The sequence below is a fragment of the Corvus moneduloides genome, chromosome 20, assembly GCF_009650955.1.
Source record: "Corvus moneduloides isolate bCorMon1 chromosome 20, bCorMon1.pri, whole genome shotgun sequence".
NCBI classification, from domain to species: Eukaryota; Metazoa; Chordata; class Aves; order Passeriformes; family Corvidae; genus Corvus; species Corvus moneduloides.
Genome location: NC_045495.1, coordinates 755,009 through 777,535, shown reverse-complemented (window position 1 = coordinate 777,535; position 22,527 = coordinate 755,009). Strand labels below are relative to the sequence as shown.

The window sequence follows — 22,527 nt, the reverse complement described above, 5'->3', positions numbered from 1 at the left end:
CCGCCCCGCCCCACCGCCCGCCGCCGCCATCTTGCCCAGCCTAGCCCGCGCCCGCCGGTCCCGCTCCGTGGCAGCCCCGCCGTTCCTCAGGCCGCCCGTCCATGGCCAGCTTTCCCTCGAGTGTCAACGAGAAGCTCATCGGTGAGCGGGGAGGGTGGGCGGGAGCAGCGCGGCCGGGCCCCGCGCTCGGCCCGGGCTCGGGCGGGGGTGGGCGGGCGCTCAGCCCATCCCGCAGCACAGCAGCGCGCTCGGGGCTGCTCGCGGGTAACGGGCGAGATCCCGGCGCACGGAGCCTTTCCCGGCGCACGGAGCCTTTCCCGGCGCACGGAGCCTTTCCCGGCCGCCGGCCCGTTCTCCCGGCCGTGGGCAGGCGCGGGCCCGGCGGCATCGCCCGTACCGGGTGCGGTATCGCGCACAGTGCGAGCAGTTGGTTCAACACCGCGTGTTCCCCTGCGGGGGCTCATCCCTGCTGGGTTGTACGGTGACACCGGGCTCCCTCCCGCTCGCGTTAGTCGCCGTGAGGCGGCGGGTGCCCGTGCAGCCTGCGTAAGGCGCTGCACGATCCCCCTCTCACACGGATCTCCTCTGTCCCCCAGCTCGGTCGCGCACGGTAGGAGAGCTCCTGGCCCCCACGTCTCCCTTCGACAAGAAGTGCGGCCGGGAGAACTGGACGGTCGCGTTCGCTCCTGATGGCTCGTACCTGGCGTGGTCACAGGGACATCGCATAGTGAAGCTGGTCCCCTGGGCACAGTGCCTCAACAACTTGTAAGACAAACTGCTATGGCTTTCAGTGCACCTGAAAAACAGGAGGGTTTAAAAACAGGAGATAGCTTCAAATCGATTAAAACGCATGTATTGGTCTTTTAGGCTTTGACACCTTGGGGAAAAACTAATTCCTTAAAATAACAGCTGTTTTGTCTCTTCCTGTGTGGTCAGCAAGAGGAACAACTATTGCAACCTCACAAAGCCAGTGGAGGAGTAACTTGTTAATCAATTCAGATGCTCTAAAATAAGAGGAAGTTAGAAAGAGAAGGGAATTTAGAGATGTGGGCAGATCTGGCCCTTTAAATTTCCTATCACAATGCTGTTTGGCTTTATGTTTTAGGAATTTACTTAAAGGCAGACCTCTTTCCTTATCATCCTTGTTAGAATGCAAGTGGAGTTCCAAAATACACATTTTATTGGCACTTGCAGGTTGCATGTTAGCGAAGTTGGTAGCCAGCCCCTGCAGTTCTGTAGCTAGTTACATTTCTCTGACCCATTTTTTCCCCCTTTTGGGGGTGGTTAATTGTTTTCCATGTGCTGGACACTCAGTATCTCTTTTCAGGGTTTAACACATGTAAGGGAATTGCAGAGAACTTCTCACTCATTTAGCAGAAAGTCCTAGAAATTTTTGTGGCTCATTTTTCTGTAAATGCTTTAAAACTGTTGGGTTTTGTAATAGGTTATGTTAGTGTCTTGCTCTCTACAGAGGTAAAAGCGTATACAGAATATTAGTCTTACTTTGTGTTGGAAGGTTTCCAGGTGCTGGTAATTTTTCACAGTTACAAGAAAAAGCTGCTTTTATAATTTTAAAGTAAAAATGCGCCATTTTGCGCCTCAGAGATGTACATTATGACAACTCCCAGATTTCACTACACCTTGAAGAAATGTTTGTTTTTCAAGATAACCTGCGCTTATTTTTGTGCCTTTTGTTCTCTTTGCAGCCTGTTGCACGGCACAAAGAATGGTGCGAACGCTGTCAGCACGAGGCTGCCGAGGCAGAGCAGCGAGAGCGGCCAGAAGAACAAGCCCTGCGAGCACATCATCGACTGCGGGGACATCGTGTGGAGCCTGGCCTTCGGCTCCTCGGTGCCCGAGAAGCAGAGCCGCTGCGTCAACATCGAGTGGCACCGTTTCAAGTTTGGGCAGGACCAGCTGCTCCTCGCCACCGGCCTCAACAACGGCCGCATCAAGATCTGGGATGTCTACACAGGTGGGTGGGAGAGGGGCTCACAGCACACCGGGATATCCTGAGCTGCAGGGACACGTGGGGATCGTCCAGTCCAGCTCCTGGCCCGGCACAGGACACCCCAGCACTGCCACCGTGTCCTGAGAGCGTTGTCCAAACGCTCCTTGTTGCACTGAAGTGCCAACTCTCACTTTATGCAGTAATAATATCATTAGTACACAGCAGGAATTGGTTATAGAATTGTAACTGGGAACTGAACCTCGAATACAAGTTTAAAAATATTTAAAAAAGCATGAGCTCCTGCAACCAGAAGTAACGAAAAACTGCCAAAGGAACAAGAGAGGCAGCTCATGCTTTGAGACGTGAGACATGGAAGATGCAAAATAATTAAATGTGTGCATACATACATTGTTTTTTTACTCAAAAGACTTCTTAGTTTTACCATACTTTAAAAACATGAAGTTGCTGGTTTATGTTGATGAGGACCTCTTATTTTTTAAAAAAGAAAATTAATGACTCAAAAAGACTTAATCTGAATTTAGGGACTTTGAGTTTTGCTGGTAGCACAGCTGCTAGGTTGGAGAGAACTCATTTTAAAAAATAATGATTATTGAGTAACTTGTCCTTTTAAATTGAAGCTTAGAACAGGTATGGCTATCAAAAGACAAGTCTTGCCTTATTTCTGAGATTCTAGTATATAGATTTTGTAGCTTTTCAGGGAGTTGTCTCTCAATACAGGAGAGTGAAAGGATCCATGTGCTGCTCATTGTAGGGAGCATTTCTACAAAGAAAATTGTCTTTACGTGCTGTGATTCTATATTCAATATTTATATTCAATATTTGTATCCATAAAGCATTTGGTCTAAGTACAGTCCTTCATTTTAAAGTGTGGTGTTCTCATGTAACAGGAAAACTCCTCCTTAACCTGATGGACCACACAGAAGTTGTCAGAGATTTAACCTTTGCCCCCGATGGCAGCCTGATTCTTGTGTCTGCGTCCAGAGACAAAACCCTGCGAGTGTGGGACCTGAAAGATGATGGTACATGTCTGGACTTTATCTGCCCTAATACCTGAGAGAAGTATCCATGTACTCACCTCTTTTATTGCTCTAGACTCAGTTTGGTCAGAGTTGCTTAAAAACTGTATGTTCTGTTAGTCACTCACTCTGCACTCCCCTGGAATTCTTTATCTGTCTAAACCCTGGAGGCAGGTATTGGGCTGAGCTAAGAGTGCATGAAGTGACTTTTCTGAATAGGGTCCTGGGATTAGAGGCTGCATCCCAGGGGCTTTATATCTGTGTAGGATGACTCTGCAAGACGTTTGGGAAAATAATAGAAAATTTTAGAAAGGAATAACTAATTTGGAAAAGCTTTTCAATCTGAATTTTGTAATATTTAACGAATTCTTACAGCAGTGTCTTTTGTTTAGGAAACATGATGAAGGTGTTGAGAGGCCATCCGAACTGGGTGTATGGCTGTGCCTTCTCTCCAGACTCCTCCATCCTCTGTTCTGTTGGAGCTAGTAAAGCAGTATGTGTCAGAGTTTCTTGTTCCTTAATTCTCCTGAATTGTGTGTGTAATCATTTTAAATCTAAGTAACATTAAGCTTGTGCTCGGTGTCATGAACTTCTAATGTTTGATGATGATGTAAAAGTGCATGAAATTAAACTGGCAAATGGTGCATTGAGACCCTGATTTGTGAATGGAACTTGCACTGCTTTTAGTTGAAGAGGCTGTAACTGTTGAGGAATAGGTCTCCACAGGGTCATGGCATAAAACAAAGACCACTAAAGCCAGTGTTAAAAGATACTTAGATGAATGCGTAAAACTATTTTGGTTTTGATTTTGTCCTTCCTATTTCGTGCTCAGTGAGAAAGACTTTACAAAGTCTGAGCCAGTCAGGGCACCTCCTGCTGAACAAAGACGTTTCTCCCTGTTTTCCCATACCAATAGCAATGGTGCCTAAGAGTTAGCAGGAAGAGGAGCACGCTGTTTTTGCTTCCATCCTATCCTAATGCCCTGGTAGAGAACTGAAAGCAGTGCAGGTAATGCATGTATGCCATAAGCTACTCCTGGCACTGAAGAATTAGAGCAAACCAGAAAGGGGTGTTCAGCCTGGTTCCAGGGGCTCTGTAGGCAGTTTAACAAGACTTTGAAGGCCCAGTTCAGGCACTGGACATCACCACTGTGGGAGTGCTCAGATGCACTGTCCACCTCGGTGAGAACAGCCGAGGTCTGGGGTTTGGCTCAGTAGTGGAGCAGAGGGGGATGTGTACATTGCTGTCTGGAGGCTGTGTGTTTTCCATAAGCTTCTTGCTTTCCCTGTCACAGGTGGTGGCAGCAATATTGGTGTGATTGAGTTAAGCTGGCACCACTCTGAGGAGCACAGTGGTGTTGGCGGGCAGAGAGTGGCAGCTCTGGCCGCCAGCCCGGCGAGCTGTACCGTCTGTACCGTAGGACGAAGTAACCTTGCCCTCGGCTGCAAGGGGTCCTGTACGTACGCAGGTGCTGCTCCATGTCCACTGTCTGCTTGCTTGCTTGCTTTTTTTTTTTTTTTTTTTTTTTTTTTGGTTGTTGTTGTTTTTTTCAATAATTTTCACAGCAGTGAAACACACTGACTCCTCAAACTTAGTTTCCAGTTTTATGGAATGTTGGGGTCTCCTTGGAAAAATTAGTGAACATGTTTGTAGCGGATTGTAAAATGGTTCAGAGTTAGGCCGTGTGGGAGGCACTAAGGCTGAGTTTGTTTTGGTCAAACATAAATTTATCCAAGATGTCACAATTTAGCCTGTGCAGTAAAACTGTCAAGGGAAAAATCAAGGCTGCTAATGAGCTCTTTGAGGGACATAACAGCTTTTGCTGATGACTTACATTCCTATAAAACCATGCTGCAGTACATGGATGGGTCCTATTCAGTAATTCTGCACAGTCTTTATTTTGATTATATATAATGTACAACTGCATGTAAAATCTCAGCATACTGTAACATTCTATCAATTCTTATAATACACTGTGCAATTAGCTGGGTAAATTGTAATATTAATGTTGTTTTTTACTGTTGACTTGATTTTAAATGCCTAAATTCTTTCTAATAATGTGGTTAGACTTCCCTGTTGTTTTGCCAAAGACATAACTTTTGGCTGTGAAAATTCTTTTTGCTTGCAGTATCTGTTTCTCTTCCTAGGCTGACGTTGGTGATCCAAGCAATTGTAAACAAGTGATCTTAAACTCAAAGGGATGCCACTGGAGTAACAATATGTTAACCTTACATTTTCTGTCTGTATATTTCTTAAAATTTTGGTAGTTACTGGAAAGAGGGGACTGTAGAGCTTAACCTTATTTATTTCTGAATATTTTAATAAAATAGTTTTGTAATACATGAATTTCAGTAAGCTACATGGTTAAATTGTGTTGCCTTTATCTTATATTTTGGCTTATTTTGTTAATAACATTTAACAAATTTGAGTTAGAACTTGCATGTCTGCTTTAATTATTTTTTAAAAAAACCTTGATTTTAATCTGAGTATGACACTGAGCATATTTCTTAATTGTAGTAATTCATAATACCTGATTTTAATATAATCCTAAATAAGACTAGCTATACTTAAAAAACAAATTAAGTGCTTCATTGCTTCTCTGAGCAGAGCTATAACATCAGCTCATTTAATTGCAGGTTTTCCTCTGGGATATGGATAAATACTCCATGTTACGGAAACTTGAAGGACATCACAATGATGTTGTAGCTTGTGAGTTTTCTCCTGATGGAGCATTACTGGCTACTGCATCTTATGATACTCGAGTCTATGTCTGGGATCCACATATTGGAGTGATTCTTAGGGAATTTGGGTAAGTAAAGCAGTCAAACATGGAAACTTTCTCCCAGAGTGGAGATGACTAACTGAAATTCAGTGGGTTTGTGTACATAGCTGTAAATTGGACTTGGAAAAGAGCAGTAGCTGATGGAAATGCTGAAGTGGCAGAGGCTGGAGGTTTCTCTCTCCTCTGAGAGAGAATTTACAGCACAGGTATTCTAATGTGTACCAAGTTGTTCAACAAAGCTGAAGAGCTCACAAAAGACACAGCAGTTCAGTCTGCACTCCTGAATCCATGACTAACTGGTTAAACACTGTTTGTTTGTTAATGCCTGAGCTCTGCTGTCCTGGCTGAGGGGCCCTCCCCAGCTCCAGACGTGGCACTGTCACTGAGCGTGTCCCTGTGTGTCCGCAGGCACCTGTTCCCCGCGCCCACGCCGATCTTCGCGGGCGGTGCCAACGACCGCTGGGTGCGCTCCGTGTGCTTCAGCCACGACGGGCTGCACGTGGCCAGCCTGGCCGACGACAAGTGAGTGTGGGGACAGGGCTGGTACCCCTCCTGCGTTCCTGCTCTAGGACAGGAGCCTCTCAGCACTGTCAGCTTGGGCTCCTGGCGCTCTTGGCGCCCAAGCTGTGCTCCAGACTAGTTTCTTGTGCAGCACAGAGAAAACACCAAGCAGAATTTAAAACCTACTCTGATAACTTCCTATGTTGTCCTTCCCCCTCAGAATGGTCAGGTTCTGGAGAATTGATGAAGAATACCCTGTACAAGTTGCACCTCTGAACAATGGGCTCTGCTGCACTTTCTCTACCGATGGCAGTGTTCTGGCTGCAGGGCAAGTACAGACTTCTTTTCCTTTCTAAAATACAAAGGTAACACAAAAGATTGAAAACAATGGCTCAGTGTTCTGAAAAATCTTCAGTTGTGACTTGCAACCTGGTGCTTCTGACTGGTACTATTTGTTTAAACATGCCTGGAATAGCAGTAAAATCCATCAGCTGATAAACTAATTTCTTATCTTTAAAAATAAATACATGAGAGACCCTAAACATGTGGATTGGAAGAAGCCCATCAGATAGCTGAGGGCAGTTGCTGCGTGTCAGGTGGCACAGCAGTAGCTGCTAGGAGATCTGTTCCTGTTGCATAGACAAGTTGCTTATTGTGCTGCTGTAGCTTAAAATAGGAACTGAAGTAAATCAGAATCTGGAGTAAATGAGAATCTGGAGCAGCTGGAACTGAGCACCAGCAAGTCCCCTACCTAGTCGTGCGTGTGAGTTGGTAGCAGGCTGAACTGGTCCAAGTGGAATAACCTGGAGGGTTTTGTGGGGTTTTGTGCAGGACCCAGGACGGCAGCGTGTACTTCTGGGCAACCCCCAGCCAGGTGTCCAGCCTGCAGCACCTGTGTCGCATGGCCATCCGCAGGGTGATGCCCACCAGCCAAGTCAAGAACTTGCCTATCCCGTGCAAAGTGGTGGAGTTCCTTTGTTACCAGATTTGAGTTTTTTGAGAAGAAAAAAAACCCTAACAGCTGGGAGGTGGCCCAGCTGCTGAAACTAGCTACAAACACTTTGCAGAATCCTCAAACTGTACAGCCTTTGAGCTTAAAACTCTACAGGTTTTCAAGAGCTATTTAAAGTGATAACCTAAATACTATTTTGTCAAAATGCCTGACAGGTAATTTTTTTACTATTTATAGAAAACACAGTAGAAGTATTCCTGGTGTTCTCAATTTTCTAAAATATAACTGTGAAAACATGTACATATATAGACATAAGCTGCTACATGTTATCAATGTACCTTTAAGAATTGCTTGTGTGATTTTTCATGTGTCTCATGTATATATTGCTTTGGTAGAGCCATGATGCATCTGTGGAAGGACAGCTGTTCTGGCACACTGAGGTAGGAAAACTGTTGACTTACAGAGCAGTTAAGCTTCCTTCTGTACATTGGTTGGGGTCCAGAAAGCTGCCCCCCACGTCAGACTTTGTGCTAGTTTATTTGTGAAGAGGTACAGTGTAGCTTTGTAGAGAGCAGGGTGTGGGGAAGGGAAGGAGGTTAATAAGGACTGGAGTGTATCTAATGTAACCCAGGACCGTGCCTGAGTCAGCTGAAGGCCTTATGTTCCATAGCAGCAAACCAGGTGAAATTTCAGTATTGGGCAGTGTTAGAGAACTATTTCCATACATTTCTGAAAATCTGACTACTGTATTATTGCCTGATACTGTGTCTGTAATGAGAGACATTTACAGATTCGGTTTATTATCCTTTAACCCTATAATATCCGTTTGGGGGTGATTATTGGTTAATGGCCAAAGATAAGCAAAATACTTGGTTTTGCCTTCTGTTATTTATCTGTACCTGCAGATACAAAGAATGTATGCATTGCATAAAATGCCTGATTATATATATTTTTGTTGAATTTTTTATTAAAAACTTGTATAAAAGTGTTCTGGTACCTCATCTGGTGACTGATTTATCAATACTGTCTGCCTGCAGCATTGCAGGCTAAGCTGGTGAGGCCTGGTTTGTGCTCCCAGACAGATGCTTACAGAGCTCTCTCTAAAGCCATGACAGTGTTACAAGCACATGTGAGCTGCAAATCTGCTTATTTAAGCTCCTTCATGAGCTGAGCTAAAAGCTGGGCTTGCCATGAGCCTGTTTCTGCAAGATCACTGTTCCAGCCCTGGGTCAGCAAGTAGGGCTTCAATGTGGGGTCTTGCAGGAGAGGCTTATTGAAGGGTCCCCTCAGGCTGTGTTCACCAAAAGCTCTGATTTATGGAAGTGGGGTAAGAAAACAACATCCCAGCTCCCCTTTCACCACCTCTGAAAGCTGCTTCTCCCAGCTCTGCCTGCAGCAGTTCCTCTGTTTGCTCTAACCTTTCTCCCAGGACACAAATGATAGTGTTAGACCAAGTACACAAGCTCTCCTCATTAGTGAGACTATTTGTAATAATGTACCACGTTTACAAGCCTCTTCCTGCTGTGGTGGGACACCGCAAGGTGAAGCCTGATCCCCAACGTCTCCAGGAGTTCCCATTGTGACCACAGCACAAGCCTGGGACCCTCAGCAGGGCCAGGCACACAGCTCCTCCCAGAGACACACAAATAACTCCCCGGGTCACAGTGCTCGTGTTCCTTGTAGCACCACAAAACTCAAGGGCCTTTGGGTGAGAACCAGTTTACATTTTGCAGAGAGAGACCTAGTGCTCTCCTGGGAATCTAACAGCTAAGGACTCATCTCTGATCAGTGAGTATCCTCTCTTTTGCTCACAGCAGCGCTTTCAGACAGACCTGGATCTCTGAGCAGCACAAACCTTGATATTAACATTTCCAGAAACACAGGAAACCCACAAATGACTTACAGCAGAGGAGCTGTGGCAGGCATGGCTAAGTATTGCATGGGGTTTATTGTTTCAATGCTAAATGAGGACTTCCATTGGAGCAGTTTAGAAATAGGGTGGATGAATCCCATGACCTTTTCCTTACATATTACAATAGTTTCATAAAGGACAAAGGTTGTGTAAGATCCCATGGGAAATCTGGTAGAGTTGTCAGGCAGAAACTGTTTAGCCAAGTAATTATTTCAGATTAGAACCACCTGAGCAAGGCAGGCAGGGTTTCTGTGGGATGCTGGCTTCTGCACAAGGACTAGTTTGTTTTATAAACACTGTTCCGCACCCCAATCCTGCTGCAATGAGCTGGTTCAGAACAGCCCTAATTATTGATGCACTAGAACCAAAAGAAAGCCAGAGTAAACTTCAGATAAGTCCTGATAACACTGTTAGTTATCAGCAAGGTTATGCCTTGTGTAACCAGCTAATTCCAGACAGAAGTTCTGGGGCAGATATGATTTATTTCTAACATGAGATTAGAAGCTACTCAATGCTCACTTCTATTCCAGCTGGCTGAGCTGCATCAATGAGAAAAATACTTATTTACAGGCTGTAATAAGAGTTGCTACACTGGGGTTCCCTGACAGAAATCATAATCCCCTCTCTCTCTCTGAGCTCACTTCTTAGCTTATACAAATGTTAAAGACCACTCTAGTTGCCCCCTGCACGCTAAGGGGAGGAACTTCTCTCAATTAATTGGAGAGTACTGCCCACTTCCTCAGGTGCCTGACACACAACTCCATCTTAGAGCTATGCAGCTAAGGACCGCTTCCCCCTTGTGTGTGAACCCAGGTCAGTTCATGGAGAGCATGTAATCAAACCATTAAGGTATCACTGATGCTCCTCTCACCTCCTGCTTCAAAGGGCAAGCGTGTCTTTGGGAAGACTATCTTAATCTGCTTCCTGATATAAGAGCAATTGTAACAAAAGTCTTGTACCAGAATAAATGCCAGGATGGAAAAAATGTATGGGGGAAAAAAATCTATCAGTGTATGTTATTAACAGTGTAAATTCATTCCTTCTGTGCAACGGCCCAGGAGCTGTTAGGGTGTCTTGATGATACTATTAATTATGACCAGTTCCTTGTGGTCACTGCAGAAGGAACAAGTCCAGAAGAAAGACTTAAAATATTGCTTCATCTTAATTGCATCAGAGGAAAGGAAAAAAACAAAAAAAATTCCAAGGTCCACTGCAGATAACAGTGAGAGGAGTTTGGGCAGAACTTTGATCCTGATGTGGCATGTCACAAGACTGAAGTACTCCAGCACAACATTACAAATAAAAATCTAATTAAACAGCGTCCGTCATGGGGCACTAATCTGAGCAACAACTGACCAGGCTCTAATGAAGCATATTCATAGCAAAGGCTTGCAATAAAGCAAGGGAAGTTTGACATACACACATATATCTGTGGGTTGGTGTGGGGGTGAGTGCCTCCATCCATGTGTGTCTGTGTGTAACTCACGTGGTGGTACCCAACTCAGTGCCAGGGGTTATTCTGGAGCCTGGGAAAAGCTCGGTGCTTGCACTGTGACAATCCTGCACTGGAAAGGCAGCAACTGTGAGGGCATTTACCTCCTGGGGGAAGGTACAAAGACCCTTTGGCTTCCCCAGGTTTATTGACTGTGTCCACTGGATCATGAGACATTAGAGAAGCTGGAAGTGGACTGACCTGCTCACAGGTTTGTGTTTGGTGAAGAGCTGCCAGGATGGCATTTGGCCAACACATGTTGCAGCGTCTGCTGTGTCCCTGTTGTGAAGGGGCTGGAACCCTTAACACCAGCACAGCTCCTGCCCTGGCCAGTCACACACGCACTACAGGGTCAGACACCACCCAGCACAGCCCCCAGGGCAGGGTCAGACACTGCCCAGCAGCCTCGCCCATGGTGAGGAAGGAGCTCTGTGCGGCTCAGCTGCATCAGACACAGAGGCCTCAATTCAAACAGAACTGCTGCTGTCCACACCATGGTACATGGGCCAGTTCGTGAGCTCTTCTGGCAGCAGACTGCAATAGAAATGAATTCAAGATGTCCATCTGTATGGGTGGAGAACTTCTGAAGTTACACCTTCCCTATGGAGATCTTTGCTCGAGGAAACTCAGCCAGCACCAGCCCCCAGACTCCCCTGAACAGGGATCCTTATACGTTGTCTGGGAAGACATTCTGTGCACTGTGCTGTGGTGAGAAGGGTTTCCTCTTTTTAGTATCACTTCTGTCTAGTAATTCAGAAGAAATATGGCATTGAGGGGTTTTTTTAGTCTTATTTTTTTCTTGAATCTATAATAGTTCTTGGCTTCAACAGCAGATATTAACTACTTATTATTCAGAAACAAACCAGTATTCTGACTAACCAATTATCCTAAATCATACTTTAAATAAAACATAACTCAGTAGCATTTATGGAGAAATGTAAGGATAATAACATTTGGAATATTTATGGAAACCTGGAAATGTTTCAATTATCTTCATTTGTGCACTACAGTAGCATCCAAGCCTTTAATAAAGAAGTCTCTCTAATCCAAACAACATAAGTTAAACAGACAAGAGACAAAGCTGTGAACAGAAAACATAATCCCTCACTTAGTAAATAAATGAGGCACAAAAAGGGATTCTAAAAAAAACTGTGGCCAACCTCAGAATCTGGTTTTCCTCCCTGATGCGGTCAAGACAGTCCCTTTGCCACAGGCCTATGATGCTTTCCAAACAAATGTCAAATGTAAATACAGTTCCTCACGGTCAGTCTGCAGGGCCTGCTCCAGAGGCTTTCCTTCATTCAGCACAGGTGTAGTTCTGCTGCTGCCTTTCTGCTCTTTCAAACACTGGTCTTGTGATTTCACACCAAGTACCAATGCTCTTAAAAGCTCAATTTCCAGAGCAAAGTGATCTGAGCTGAACCCCATCTCACAGCAAGAGGAGCAAAATTCTGTTGTATTTCTAGAGAAATGTTTGTGAACATTATGTCTGATTAGTTCTGTACAACAATCAAGAGGTCCCAAGGTAGCATGTTATTTTGAAGGCCACATGCCTTTACAGGCTCAGCATCTCCTAGTGCCTGGGGAGTGGGGTGGCAGCCCTGCACCAGCCCTGACCCTGCGGGCATCCTGACAAGTTTTCACTGTGCCAAGTGACCTTGGCTATGCCCTGTGCAGCTCCTCCTGGAAAGCTGCGATTGGTCTGCTGTACCCTCGTGCCTGGAGAGGAAGGCCTGGGAGGGCAGGGAGGGGAAGAAACCCAAACCCAAAATCCTTCACCGACCCCAAATCCCGGGGAAGGGCTCCGGGTGCGCGCGGGCACCTGCCGGGTGTGCGGCGCCCTCTGGCGGGCACGCGCGGCTCCGCGCCCCTGGGCACGCGCGGCACCGCGCACCTGCGCACGCGCGGCTCCCCGCACCTGGGCACGCGCGGCTCCGCGCACCTGGGCACGCGCGGCACCGCGCACCTGCGCACGCGCGGCTCCCCGCACCTGGGCACGCGCGGCTCCGCGCCCCTGGGCACGCGCGGCACCGCGCACCTGGGCACGCGCGGCTCCCCGCACCTGGGCACGCGCGGCTCCGCGCACCTGGGCACGCGCGGCTCCGCGCCCCTGCGCACGCGCGGCTCCGCGCACCTGGGCACGCGCGGCTCCGCGCCCCTGCGCACGCGCGGCTCCGCGCACCTGGGCACGCGCGGCTCCCCGCACCTGGGCACGCGCGGCTCCGCGCACCTGCGCACGCGCGGCTCCGCGCACCTGGGCACGCGCGGCTCCGCGCACCTGGGCACGCGCGGCTCCGAGCCCCTGGGCACGCGCGGCTCCGCGCCCCTGGGCACGCGCCCCGCCCCGCCCCGCCCCGATCGCGATCCCGGCGGCTCCCGGCTCCTGGCAGGGCCCTGGCGCTCGGCGCTGGCTCCCCGTGTTCTGCACGAAGGCAGAGTCGGAGGCCAGAGTGGAGAAAAGCAGCTCCTTCAGCCTGCAATAACCCCCCGCGGGAGTGCCTGCAGGGCGATGCGCAGTTTGGCCCGGGTTTGGAGGGGAGATTCCTGCAGCCCCTCCACTCTGCATCGTATCAGTCCCTTGCTTCCTGCTGCAGCTAGAATTTGTGAGCTTTAGAGAAAGAAAATGAGCTGGGTGGGATTTTCTGTCTCATCTGCTGTGCTCTCGTCAGTGGAGAGCTGCTTGTGTACACTGCAAACAACAGCACCGAGCATGAAAGAGTTCTGCCAAGGCTGGGAGACAAACCTCGGACTTCTTTTGTTTCTCCTTCTTTAATTAGGAAACAGCCCATGCATGAAACACAAGGAGTGCCAGAAAACCAAATAAATGTAAGCCTTTGATGCTTTCTTTCCCTGAATACACACCTCTGTGAGCTCTTTAGTCCCTCATCCCCTCAGAGGCTAAAGGTCAGTGGGGCCCCCTGTGAACTGCTGCCCTGGGAGAGGAAGAGGAAGGAAATGACACATTAGCTCGGCTTTCTAGGCCTGTCTTGATACACTTGTGTGAGTCACCAGAGCGTGACGGCAGTGCCTGGAGAATGGCATATATCAAGACTCGGTTTCCTCTTCTGAAGCTGTGACATCTGTAGCCGTGAACAATCCCTGGGCCTGTGAACAATCCTGCGGCTCTTTGGTGGGCTGCACTGGAGTGTCCTTTTACTGGGAGTGTCAGGAGAGTTCCAGCTAAAGCTGCTTATTTTCATCACTTCTGGGAAGACCAGTCTGGCTCCCAGTTTAAGGAAGCGTGGAAAACTGCTCTTCCAGCAAGAACTGAGGAATTGCTTTTTGAAATTGTCCCAAACACAGTGAAGCCACCAGTCACCACTTCACAGGCTTCCAGCTTCATAACAACTTCGTCGCACATAGATGACATTTTGTTAAAGAGTTGAGGTTTTGTTGCAATTTCAACATCTTGGGGTTTTGTTTTGCTCCCCATCCCCAACCCGAGCCTTGCAAATACCATCTCTCACTGCTCCGAAGCTAACAGCTCCTTTTCCAGCACAGCAGATGTGGGAAAGCTGGATTTAAGACACAGGTAACTTGATTCCACTTCCATCTCTGCAATCATCTTCCTGCTTCACATACCCTTAACCTCGTGGTGTCTCAGTTACACTACTGTCCCACTACCTTATGTATGACCTGTTAAATACCTGCACGCTTTTAAAATTTTTTTTCTGGAGTCATGAAGAATTTCCTTGTTTTTTGCTATTAAAATGAAATCTCAGGATAGCGTGAAACCATGTGACTCCTAGCGATGGGGTTTTTAAGTGAAAACACTGCAGCATCGACTGCAGGTCTGGAGCTCAGGACTTTATCTCCCATTCTGACACCACCCCTCCCTGGACCACTAAGGAAATTGTCCAGTAGCTGCTACAGGAACAACGGGTTTGCTGTTTTTCAAGGGATACCATCACTTAGATTCTGGTATCAAACACTTCCCAAGGATGGAAAGTTTAAGCTCTGGTAAGACAGGAGGAATAGGAAACACTGGCAGTGTGAGGAGGCAGTGGTAGAGCTGGCAGGGTAGGGATGCAGGGTACTGATAATGCTGTGTTTCACCCCGTGGTCATCATGACACCCACACCTGGGACAAGGGGCCTCTTCCTTGTTGACGAAGTTACCTCAGGCTCACAACATCACACCCAGCATTCATCTTTCAGAAGTCTTCTTAAGGGAGTGCATTTGGGAGGGGCTGTACTGGGCAGTGCTCACAGTCAGGAAAGCAGTTCCAGGAATAGCAGGTAGGAAATGTTGTCGTGAACCCACACGCAACCCAAGGGCTATTCTTAGGAGGAAGCCTAAATTGGAAATTTAACAGGCAATGTTTTCAGACTTGTTTCTGTTGCAGAGATGAAGACAGTTAAGTGAGCAGTGCCTGAGTTTACAGTGTCACCTGAAACACCTGAGGGTGCCAAAGAGGCTTTCTCGGTGCGGGACAGGAAAATGCATGAGACAGGGAGGGGGCCTCGGGTCACCTGCATGGTGTGCACTGAGAGTCAGGACAAACGGTGCCTGAGCACCTGTGCCTTGGATATTCTCCCCTTGCATTTACTCCTGCATGTCATGACTCTCATGGCCTTGTTAACAGCACATCTAAGCATCACCTGCTTTGACACCAGGACACCTTTGGGAGGTGGAGAAGTTCTGGAATACATTTGAAACACAGAGGAGCTGGGGACCTTACTCCCTTACATGGAGTATCACACCAGAAGTGTAAGCACAGCTTTGCTTGATCAAAACTGCATTATGGAGGTGTGCATTTTCTTTAAACCCAAAAGAAATGAGGCTGCCTGCTGGAAAGAGAAGGCAATATTTTAATGATGTCTTGTTTCTAAGCAAATGTGCTGAATATTTGGTAACCCTTAACTTGTTAATTCAGAAAAAGAATGAACAAGACTAGCTAAACTACTTAATCTACTAATAAAATGTCAAGACCTATGTAAGACACTGCTCTCCTGTACTCCTTGGCCTTTTTATTGAGGCACAATAGTGGTCTCCACCATTTTCTTTATTCCTTAGAACTTTTGTTTCTGTTCTTTTGCTCAGGACTTGCTTGCTGGGACAAGAGAGACCTGCTGTGTCTGCTGGAGGTCAGTTTCTTTAAATAAAAAAGTAATCCAGATCAATGTGGGATTACAGGGCATGAAATCTCCTCATGGCTAAGCAGGGTCAGTGTTCTTGGATGGCAAAACTGCCCTCAAGTTTTAGTTTGCAATAAAATACCTGGTTCCTTGCTGGCTGCTGTGTTCCCCTCCCAGCAATGAGCTCTCCCCAGCACTATTTGGCGTTGGACTCACCACAGCCCATGGTCCAGCCAAAGGGATGTGCTCCACATCCCCCAGGATGCAGCAGGCACAGCCCAGGGCCTGCTCAGACTGAGCTCAGGAGGAGATGCAGCCTTGGGTGCTGAGCCCTGCAGAAAATCTGGGGTTTCCTGGGTGCTGAAAGGTCAGCTGAGCACGCAGGGAGATCCAACCTTGTCCACTCGGCACCAACGCTGTCCGCAATGCTGTTTGGAGTCAACAGGGTTTCTGGTTACAGGAGCCAACTTTTGGTGTTGTGGCAAAAGATTAGGTCTTGTCTGTATTCAAAGAAATCGTGAGGGAATTCTCACTGTGTACTCAAGGCCAAATCCAGAGCTAAGTAGAGCCAGTGACTTCCAGGTAGAGGCAAATCTCATTCTGAAATTGTCCCAGCACACATAATAAACACCCCCAATTTAAGGGTCTCTATTAGGATGCTTTGTCATCATAAAGCACCTTTCCTGTGTCTTATTTGTTTTTCCCTGTTTATTTTTATCTGCCATGAAATTATCATTACCAACAGGAGCTATTTTAATGGCCTGACAGAAGTAGGAACATTTTGCTCAGACTGAGGCTCAGCAGAGACACTGTTCAAGCAATGTGTTCAGAACACACTTCAGGAAGAATCTTCCCATCAGGATTCCCCAGCACTGACACAGAGTGGGTTTCACTGCAGGATCCCCCAGGGTGCCACAGATCTCTGGCTCCACAGGAAAGGAGGGATGCCAAGAGTGCCTGGGGGCTCTGTCCACAGGACAAGTGTCCATTGTGGCTGCTGAATGACACATCTGCCTGCTACAAATAGACTCCTGCAGAGCCCTGCATGCGCTGACAGCTGGCCACCAGCCTGAAGTGATTTCAAAGAGCTGAGCTGGGCCCAAGAGGTCCAACATCCTCTTCCTCCGAGCTCGCACAACACCTGGGCTTAAGCAGCAGCCACCCCCACGAGCTCCTTTTCCTGAACAGAGACGCTCTGACCTACACATCAGGGGCTCAAGACAAAGCTGTGCCAAGAACATCAAAGTCAACTTCTACTGGCACCTGAACCTTTGAGGAAAGTAGGATATTGCTATGCAGGACATTAGCAATGATTTTAGAATAGCTGTGTTTAAAATAAAAATAACAACTTCAACAACAGGAAACAAGGAAGGGAAAACCTGAAACCAAAGTTCTCCAACAGAGACTATGTTACTGCACAGGACTCCAGCAGTAAGACCCAATTCTGTAAAACAGCCACCTGAAACAGTATTTCATCAGGGATTGTTATTGTGTAGTTGAGATGGTCTGAGGTCACCCCTCATATTTACCTCCCCATTTCAGCTCTAGGTAGGGGTGGACTGGGTAGGTGGAGGGATAGGTACCATTCCCTTCAGGTTGCTCTAAATCACTTGCAATGTATTTAATTTCGTCATGCCCACAACCAGAAACCACACACGCTCACAAACTCTGAGAGAAAGTAGATTTGACAAAGATTTATGCAATGAGTCTGTTAAGAAAGTATACACACCTCTGCTATTTTATAACACGCACAAGGATGGATTGTAAATGTTTTGGGGCAAAAATAATTTTCTTATTCTAGATCTGTCTCTAACTATATTCCTTAGTGATTCAAACAGTGGGGAGGCAGACCACGACTGAGGCTCCCAGGGCAAAGACATGAATAAATGCATAGCACAACGAAGAGCAGAATATTTAGGTTCATAAATGATAGGTCCACAGGAGATGCAAGAGGCTTGTGCAAGCAGGACTCGATGTGAGGAGAGCAGCTTGCATTTGCCCTCATTGTAAGTATTCCTTGTGCATGAAACAGCCCCTGGGCACAAGGGGCAAGAGGACAGGGAGCAGAAGGGGGTGGCTCTCAGCGTGGTTATGTTGCTGTTATTCTACAGGACTGCTTTTGATTTATGTGCATCAAAAGCAAGCGGGTCCCTTATCTGTGCTGCCCGCGGCTCAGCTAAAGAGCAGAAGGATCTGTCTGTAGGTTGTGTTTTACAGAAATCACATCCGTGACTCCTTCTCTCGAAGGCGGCGGCTCGGACCGGGGGAGCACCAGCGTGCGAAGTTAATCTAACGAAAATTAATCTAACGAAAACAGCTGTCTCCGGCAGGATTACCGATTTTCATTGCCTGCGATGCTCTGCAGCTCCGGCGGGAGCCCCGGCCCCGCTCCCCGGCCCGGCCCGGCGGCTGCAGAGGGCACCAGAGCGCCGGGCAGGTGCCGCTGCAGCCCGGGCTGCGAGGGGACAAGGGACAGCCCAGCCCCGGCCGCAGCGTGCAGAGAGGGCTGGGCAGCCTTTGGGGAGCCCCCCAGTGCTGTTACGGGGTACCCCGAGCCCTGCCACGGGGAGCCCCCAGCGCTGTTACGAAACGCTGCCTCAGCCTCAGGACCATCTGGCATTGCTGCTGCCGAGGTACCAGAGCCGGTGCCACCGCGCCAGGAGGAGAGCAGGGATTTACAGCCCCGGGGGACCGGCTTCATCTGGGTGGTGGCTGCACGCCAAAACAAATAGCAATAAACACATTGGCCCAACCAGCTCAGTTTCTTACTTAAGCAACTTCCCGGAATGGGAGAAAATGCAGAATTGCACAATGTTCCTGGGTAGCTGTTTTCTCCCTCTTGTGTCACCTCAAGGCACAGGGGATGTCACTAAAAGTGACATAAAATGCTGAGTTTGAGGTGTGACCATATCCTTTAGCTGCTGATAAATTCAGTGAGTCTGCGTCCCTCTCTGGCTCACCGGAGAATGCTCTGCATGTAATAGGGTGAGAATGGCATAAAAACCACACCTTGGTTTGGGCAGAAACAGCACTGGTTTAGAGACAAGTCAGCTGGGAGCTTTTGCAAGGCTTTATGAGACACTGGATGAAGTCCACAGGGAACAGGAAATAAGCACTACTCTATCTTTAACATCAGTCCTCCATGTTTGCAGCCTTCATAGGGAACTGGTATCTGTTCTGAAACTCCTATTACAGCACAGAAGCGTCCACACTCCTTTATCCCAGCATCTTTAAACAGCCCCATTCTGTGTGAAAATTGGTGACTGTTTTACTGTGAGTTCCGAGTGGTAAGATCTCAGTCCCGCACAACCCAAACATGTCAATATTTCAAATTTTCACCTGAGTTTAGCAGACAAGATCCTTCATCCCCAGTGACAGAAAAGGACTGCATTTTCCCTGTGGCTTCATCATCTGCTCCTTTCCTGACATCACTGCAGAACAGTTATCTGAGGAACTTGATAAGCCCTCCCCGGCTGGGTTGTTGGGGTTTATTTTTCCCACTTTTAAATCGGTAAGAACTCCACTGTTGCTACAGATAAGCAGCCATTTGGGGTTATTTGAGTGCAAGCTGCAGATAAGAGAGTGTCTCCTGACGGCTTTTGTTGTCTCTTTCTGCCAGTGGCTTTTTGTTTCTCCTGTCTTTATGTATAAGTTCTCTGAGGTTGTTCTGTGTGTGAGGGGAAGTACAGCGATCACTGCTTCAAGTGGTTGGGGAATCTCTACTGCCCTTGGGACTCCCAGCCTGAATTTGCAAGTCTCACTTCCATGTGTGAGCTAGCACAACCCTCCCACTGCAGTAACTCAGCCTTTCCCACAACTCCTGCAGAGAGGGATAAGGCTGGGCAGGTTCTTCACTGGCAAAAGCTTCTCTGCTAAAGATGTTTGGAAATCAGGATCCTTCCATGAGGAAAATGGGTCCAGCTCTAAGAGCCCTGGAAAACACTGATTTTATGAGCTTGCAGCAAGATCGATGGGAAGAGAGCCCTTCACCTTCTGCGTGCTGAAGTAAATGGATATGGAGTCTGCGATTTGGCAAAGATAAAATGGATTCAGTTTCAGTTTTAAGAATGAAATAGTACTGCAAGCTGGAGAGAAAATTTTAGCCAGCTAGCCAGGATTGATCCAGCAGGTTCTGATTCCCAGGATTCAGCCTTGTAGCTGTCACTGCACTTGTGAGTGCAAAAGGCTATTAGAACTTATCACCTGAATCATATCTTCCACAGCCCAGGTCAGGAGGATTTAATGTGTTTAATCACTTGGTTTTTTCCTCTTTGCCAAATAATTTCATCACAAAATTTGTATGAAGAGTTGACCTACAAGCATTGTTCCATGTGCAGATAAGCTTCTGTTGGAGTTGCAGCATGCTACTCTGCCTTTCATCTTTTTTTGCAGCTCTCAAGAACAGCAGGGAGGTGTCCTGACCATCCAGCACACATCTGGAGAGCCCAGGTCAGAGCCTTCTGTGATACCGTGACTGCATTCCTGTTCTTTGCTATCACAGCCCCAGGTAATAATCAGAAGGGAGTGCCCAGTCATGTGAAGGATGAGCCAGTCCAGCCTGTTTCCTGATTTTCAGGGTCAACAATTTCTTATATCATTCCAGACTTACAGAGCATTTCCCAGATGGAACAGCTGCAGTCCACTTCTCAGTTCTGCCAGTAGCCCACAGCTTCAGGCAGACACTTTCCACCCTGCCCTTCCCAGGTCCTGCAGGACTTTGAACAGCACTCATGTCTAAAGGCGAGTTTAGAGTTTGCCTACTAGGACCTCTAAAAAATTCTCTGAATAGGAGTCATCATGATAAATTACTCCTAATAAAATAACCAACCTCCTGCAAAACCTTGTGAAAGAGACAGCTAGGTAAGTTCTATCAGCCCCAGCTGACAAGGAGATCACAAGATCACCTGTGAGACATGCCCAGAGCTACATGTGGCACACAAGGAGGAGGCAGCCAGTTCTGCCTTCCTCTGCTGGTGCCGTGCTGTCCTCTCCAGAGCGCGCTGCCTCCAAACCCAGCCTTTGGCAGCACAGCCTCATTCTCCTCAGAGCCCTCTTTTCTTCGCATTTATATATTGTAGATTTTGCTTCTTTAACACATGCAGGAAGAGGCACCTGAGCTGCACCCATCTCTGAGGGGCCCATCCTTGTTCCAGGTTACTGCACCACTTACTAACCCTGCCTTGCATCTTGGTGGGGCTGTCTTAACACATCTATAATGATAACTTCATCATAGAAAATAGATACCCTGGGGGAAAAAAATCCAAACCTAGCAGGTGTTTACTATTTCTGCATCTCCTGGTAGTCTTACTATTTCTTCTTGTGGTATCTTTTTGATCTCTCTGCATGTAACTACCTCAATCCACATACCTTAGAAGCACCTATTAAAAAGCAAGGGTTAAATACAAACACTGTGTGCAGCAGATGTGCATTGGGATGACTTTGCTCAGTGTTACCCCTCTCCATTATTCACAAGCTCCTACCAATCTGCTCTCAGCAGAGATGCCGTATGTGGAATTAAAGGACAAAAGGAAACGAACCAAAGTCAGGTCTCCCTGACAGCACAGTTTATGTGCTTTCCTAATGTGCTGCTTTATTTGTCTAACAGAATAGCAATAGCTGCTGCAGAAGAGAAGCATAAATTATGCCTTAATTAGGCAGGTTTTGGCTGCTTTTCTTGTGTCCCCAGTGAGGCAAGGCTGTGTCATTCTAACTCCATCCATTTAGGAAAAAACCCCATGTACACTTAGAACCTAGACCCTTGGGAATATTCCATAAGGCACAAGCCCCTAGCATACCCAGCACACTGCAGTCCATGTGGGGATTTTTCACTTGCCCAAGGTGCAACCCTCTGTGTTCTTTTCTCAGCTCAGCTGCTAATGCATAACTTTACTTTTCCTTCCCCTCTGTAATTCCCAATTGGTTCTCTGGGAGTAAAGCTACTCTGGGAATGTCAGATTGTGCTGACTGCAAGAGCTTGGATAACCTGACTGAGGAAACAAGCAAGCTCCAAGCAAAGCATTTCTAATGGGAAAGACACTTCTGAGAACCTTTCTTTGCTGTCTATTCAGCAATGAGTTCATGCTACAGCTTGGCACTTCCATCATAAGATTATTTTCCCCAATCAGGTAGGGATTTAATTATCTAAGTATCTAATACCTTTACCCTTCTATGACATTTGTTTGAAATAAATACATAATTTATTAGGGAGTCACACAAGCTGCCTGGATGTACTCAGTATTTTCCTACAGGCAGGCAGCACAGCATGTGGAGCAGAACTCTGTGTGCCCCAGCTCTCTGCTGGGAGCACAGCCCACCCCTACCCGCATGCCTCACGCACCGAGACACTCACTGGTTTGGACTGGGAGCTGTCTGTGGAGTGACTAATGCAATCAGAAGCCAATTTGGATTAGTCCCTCTACACATCACCGCGTGGAAAAAGAAGCGCATTAAGTCTGGCCTGCTAAAAGCTGGGTCAAAATGCTTTGACCACATCACAGTAACAACGCTTAACAAGGCAAAATGTCTCCTGTCAGAGGCTATTCCCAGCCTTCCCTCACTGCTGCACTAAGCAAAGCAACTGGTTTGTTTTCCTAGCACAAGCCGACCTTCTGTGCAGCCAATATCTAAAACACATTGTCTGAGGAGCGGGAGCTGACAGCACTGAATGAAGCAATTCTGTGAGCGCACCCGAGCGTTAGCAATGCCGACTGCACCCGTCCTGCTGAGCTGGGAGTCTCGGGGCACTGGCACCGGCACATTTGGGGTGGTAATTCTTTGCAGATGGCTGTGTCTGCTCGGCAGAGGGCTGTAGGCAAACTCCAC

The 22,527-nt window shown here is 47.5% G+C and overlaps 1 protein-coding gene and 1 long non-coding RNA gene across 2 annotated transcripts in view; one reads left to right on the top strand and one right to left on the bottom strand.

The window, feature by feature from the left end:
• On the top strand, positions 1 to 8,213 carry WSB1 (WD repeat and SOCS box containing 1). Its single transcript, XM_032130339.1, has 9 exons — positions 1 to 141; positions 597 to 765; positions 1,707 to 1,975; positions 2,860 to 2,991; positions 3,381 to 3,481; positions 5,625 to 5,797; positions 6,179 to 6,292; positions 6,492 to 6,599; positions 7,103 to 8,213. Exons 1-9 carry the CDS (start codon positions 102 to 104, stop codon positions 7,260 to 7,262), a joined length of 1,266 nt encoding a protein of 421 aa, XP_031986230.1. The 5' UTR covers positions 1 to 101; the 3' UTR covers positions 7,263 to 8,213.
• The window catches only part of LOC116454132, a 31,225-nt gene continuing 9,399 nt past the window's right edge, over positions 702 to 22,527 (bottom strand). The window contains exon 3 of the long non-coding RNA XR_004244017.1: positions 702 to 796. This is a non-coding gene — a long non-coding RNA (uncharacterized LOC116454132). The remainder of the gene's footprint in view (positions 797 to 22,527) is intronic.

What these genes read in the sequence shown, in the direction of transcription:
- WSB1 (XM_032130339.1), top strand. Translation starts at nt 102, where the DNA reads ATGGCCAGCTTTCCCTCGAGTGTCAACGAGAAGCTCATCG. An exon ending in GCACAGTGCCTCAACAACTT is followed by an intron (nt 766 to 1,706) that starts GTAAGACAAACT and finishes TTCTCTTTGCAG; the next exon opens with CCTGTTGCACGGCACAAAGA. An exon ending in GATCTGGGATGTCTACACAG is followed by an intron (nt 1,976 to 2,859) that starts GTGGGTGGGAGA and finishes CTCATGTAACAG; the next exon opens with GAAAACTCCTCCTTAACCTG.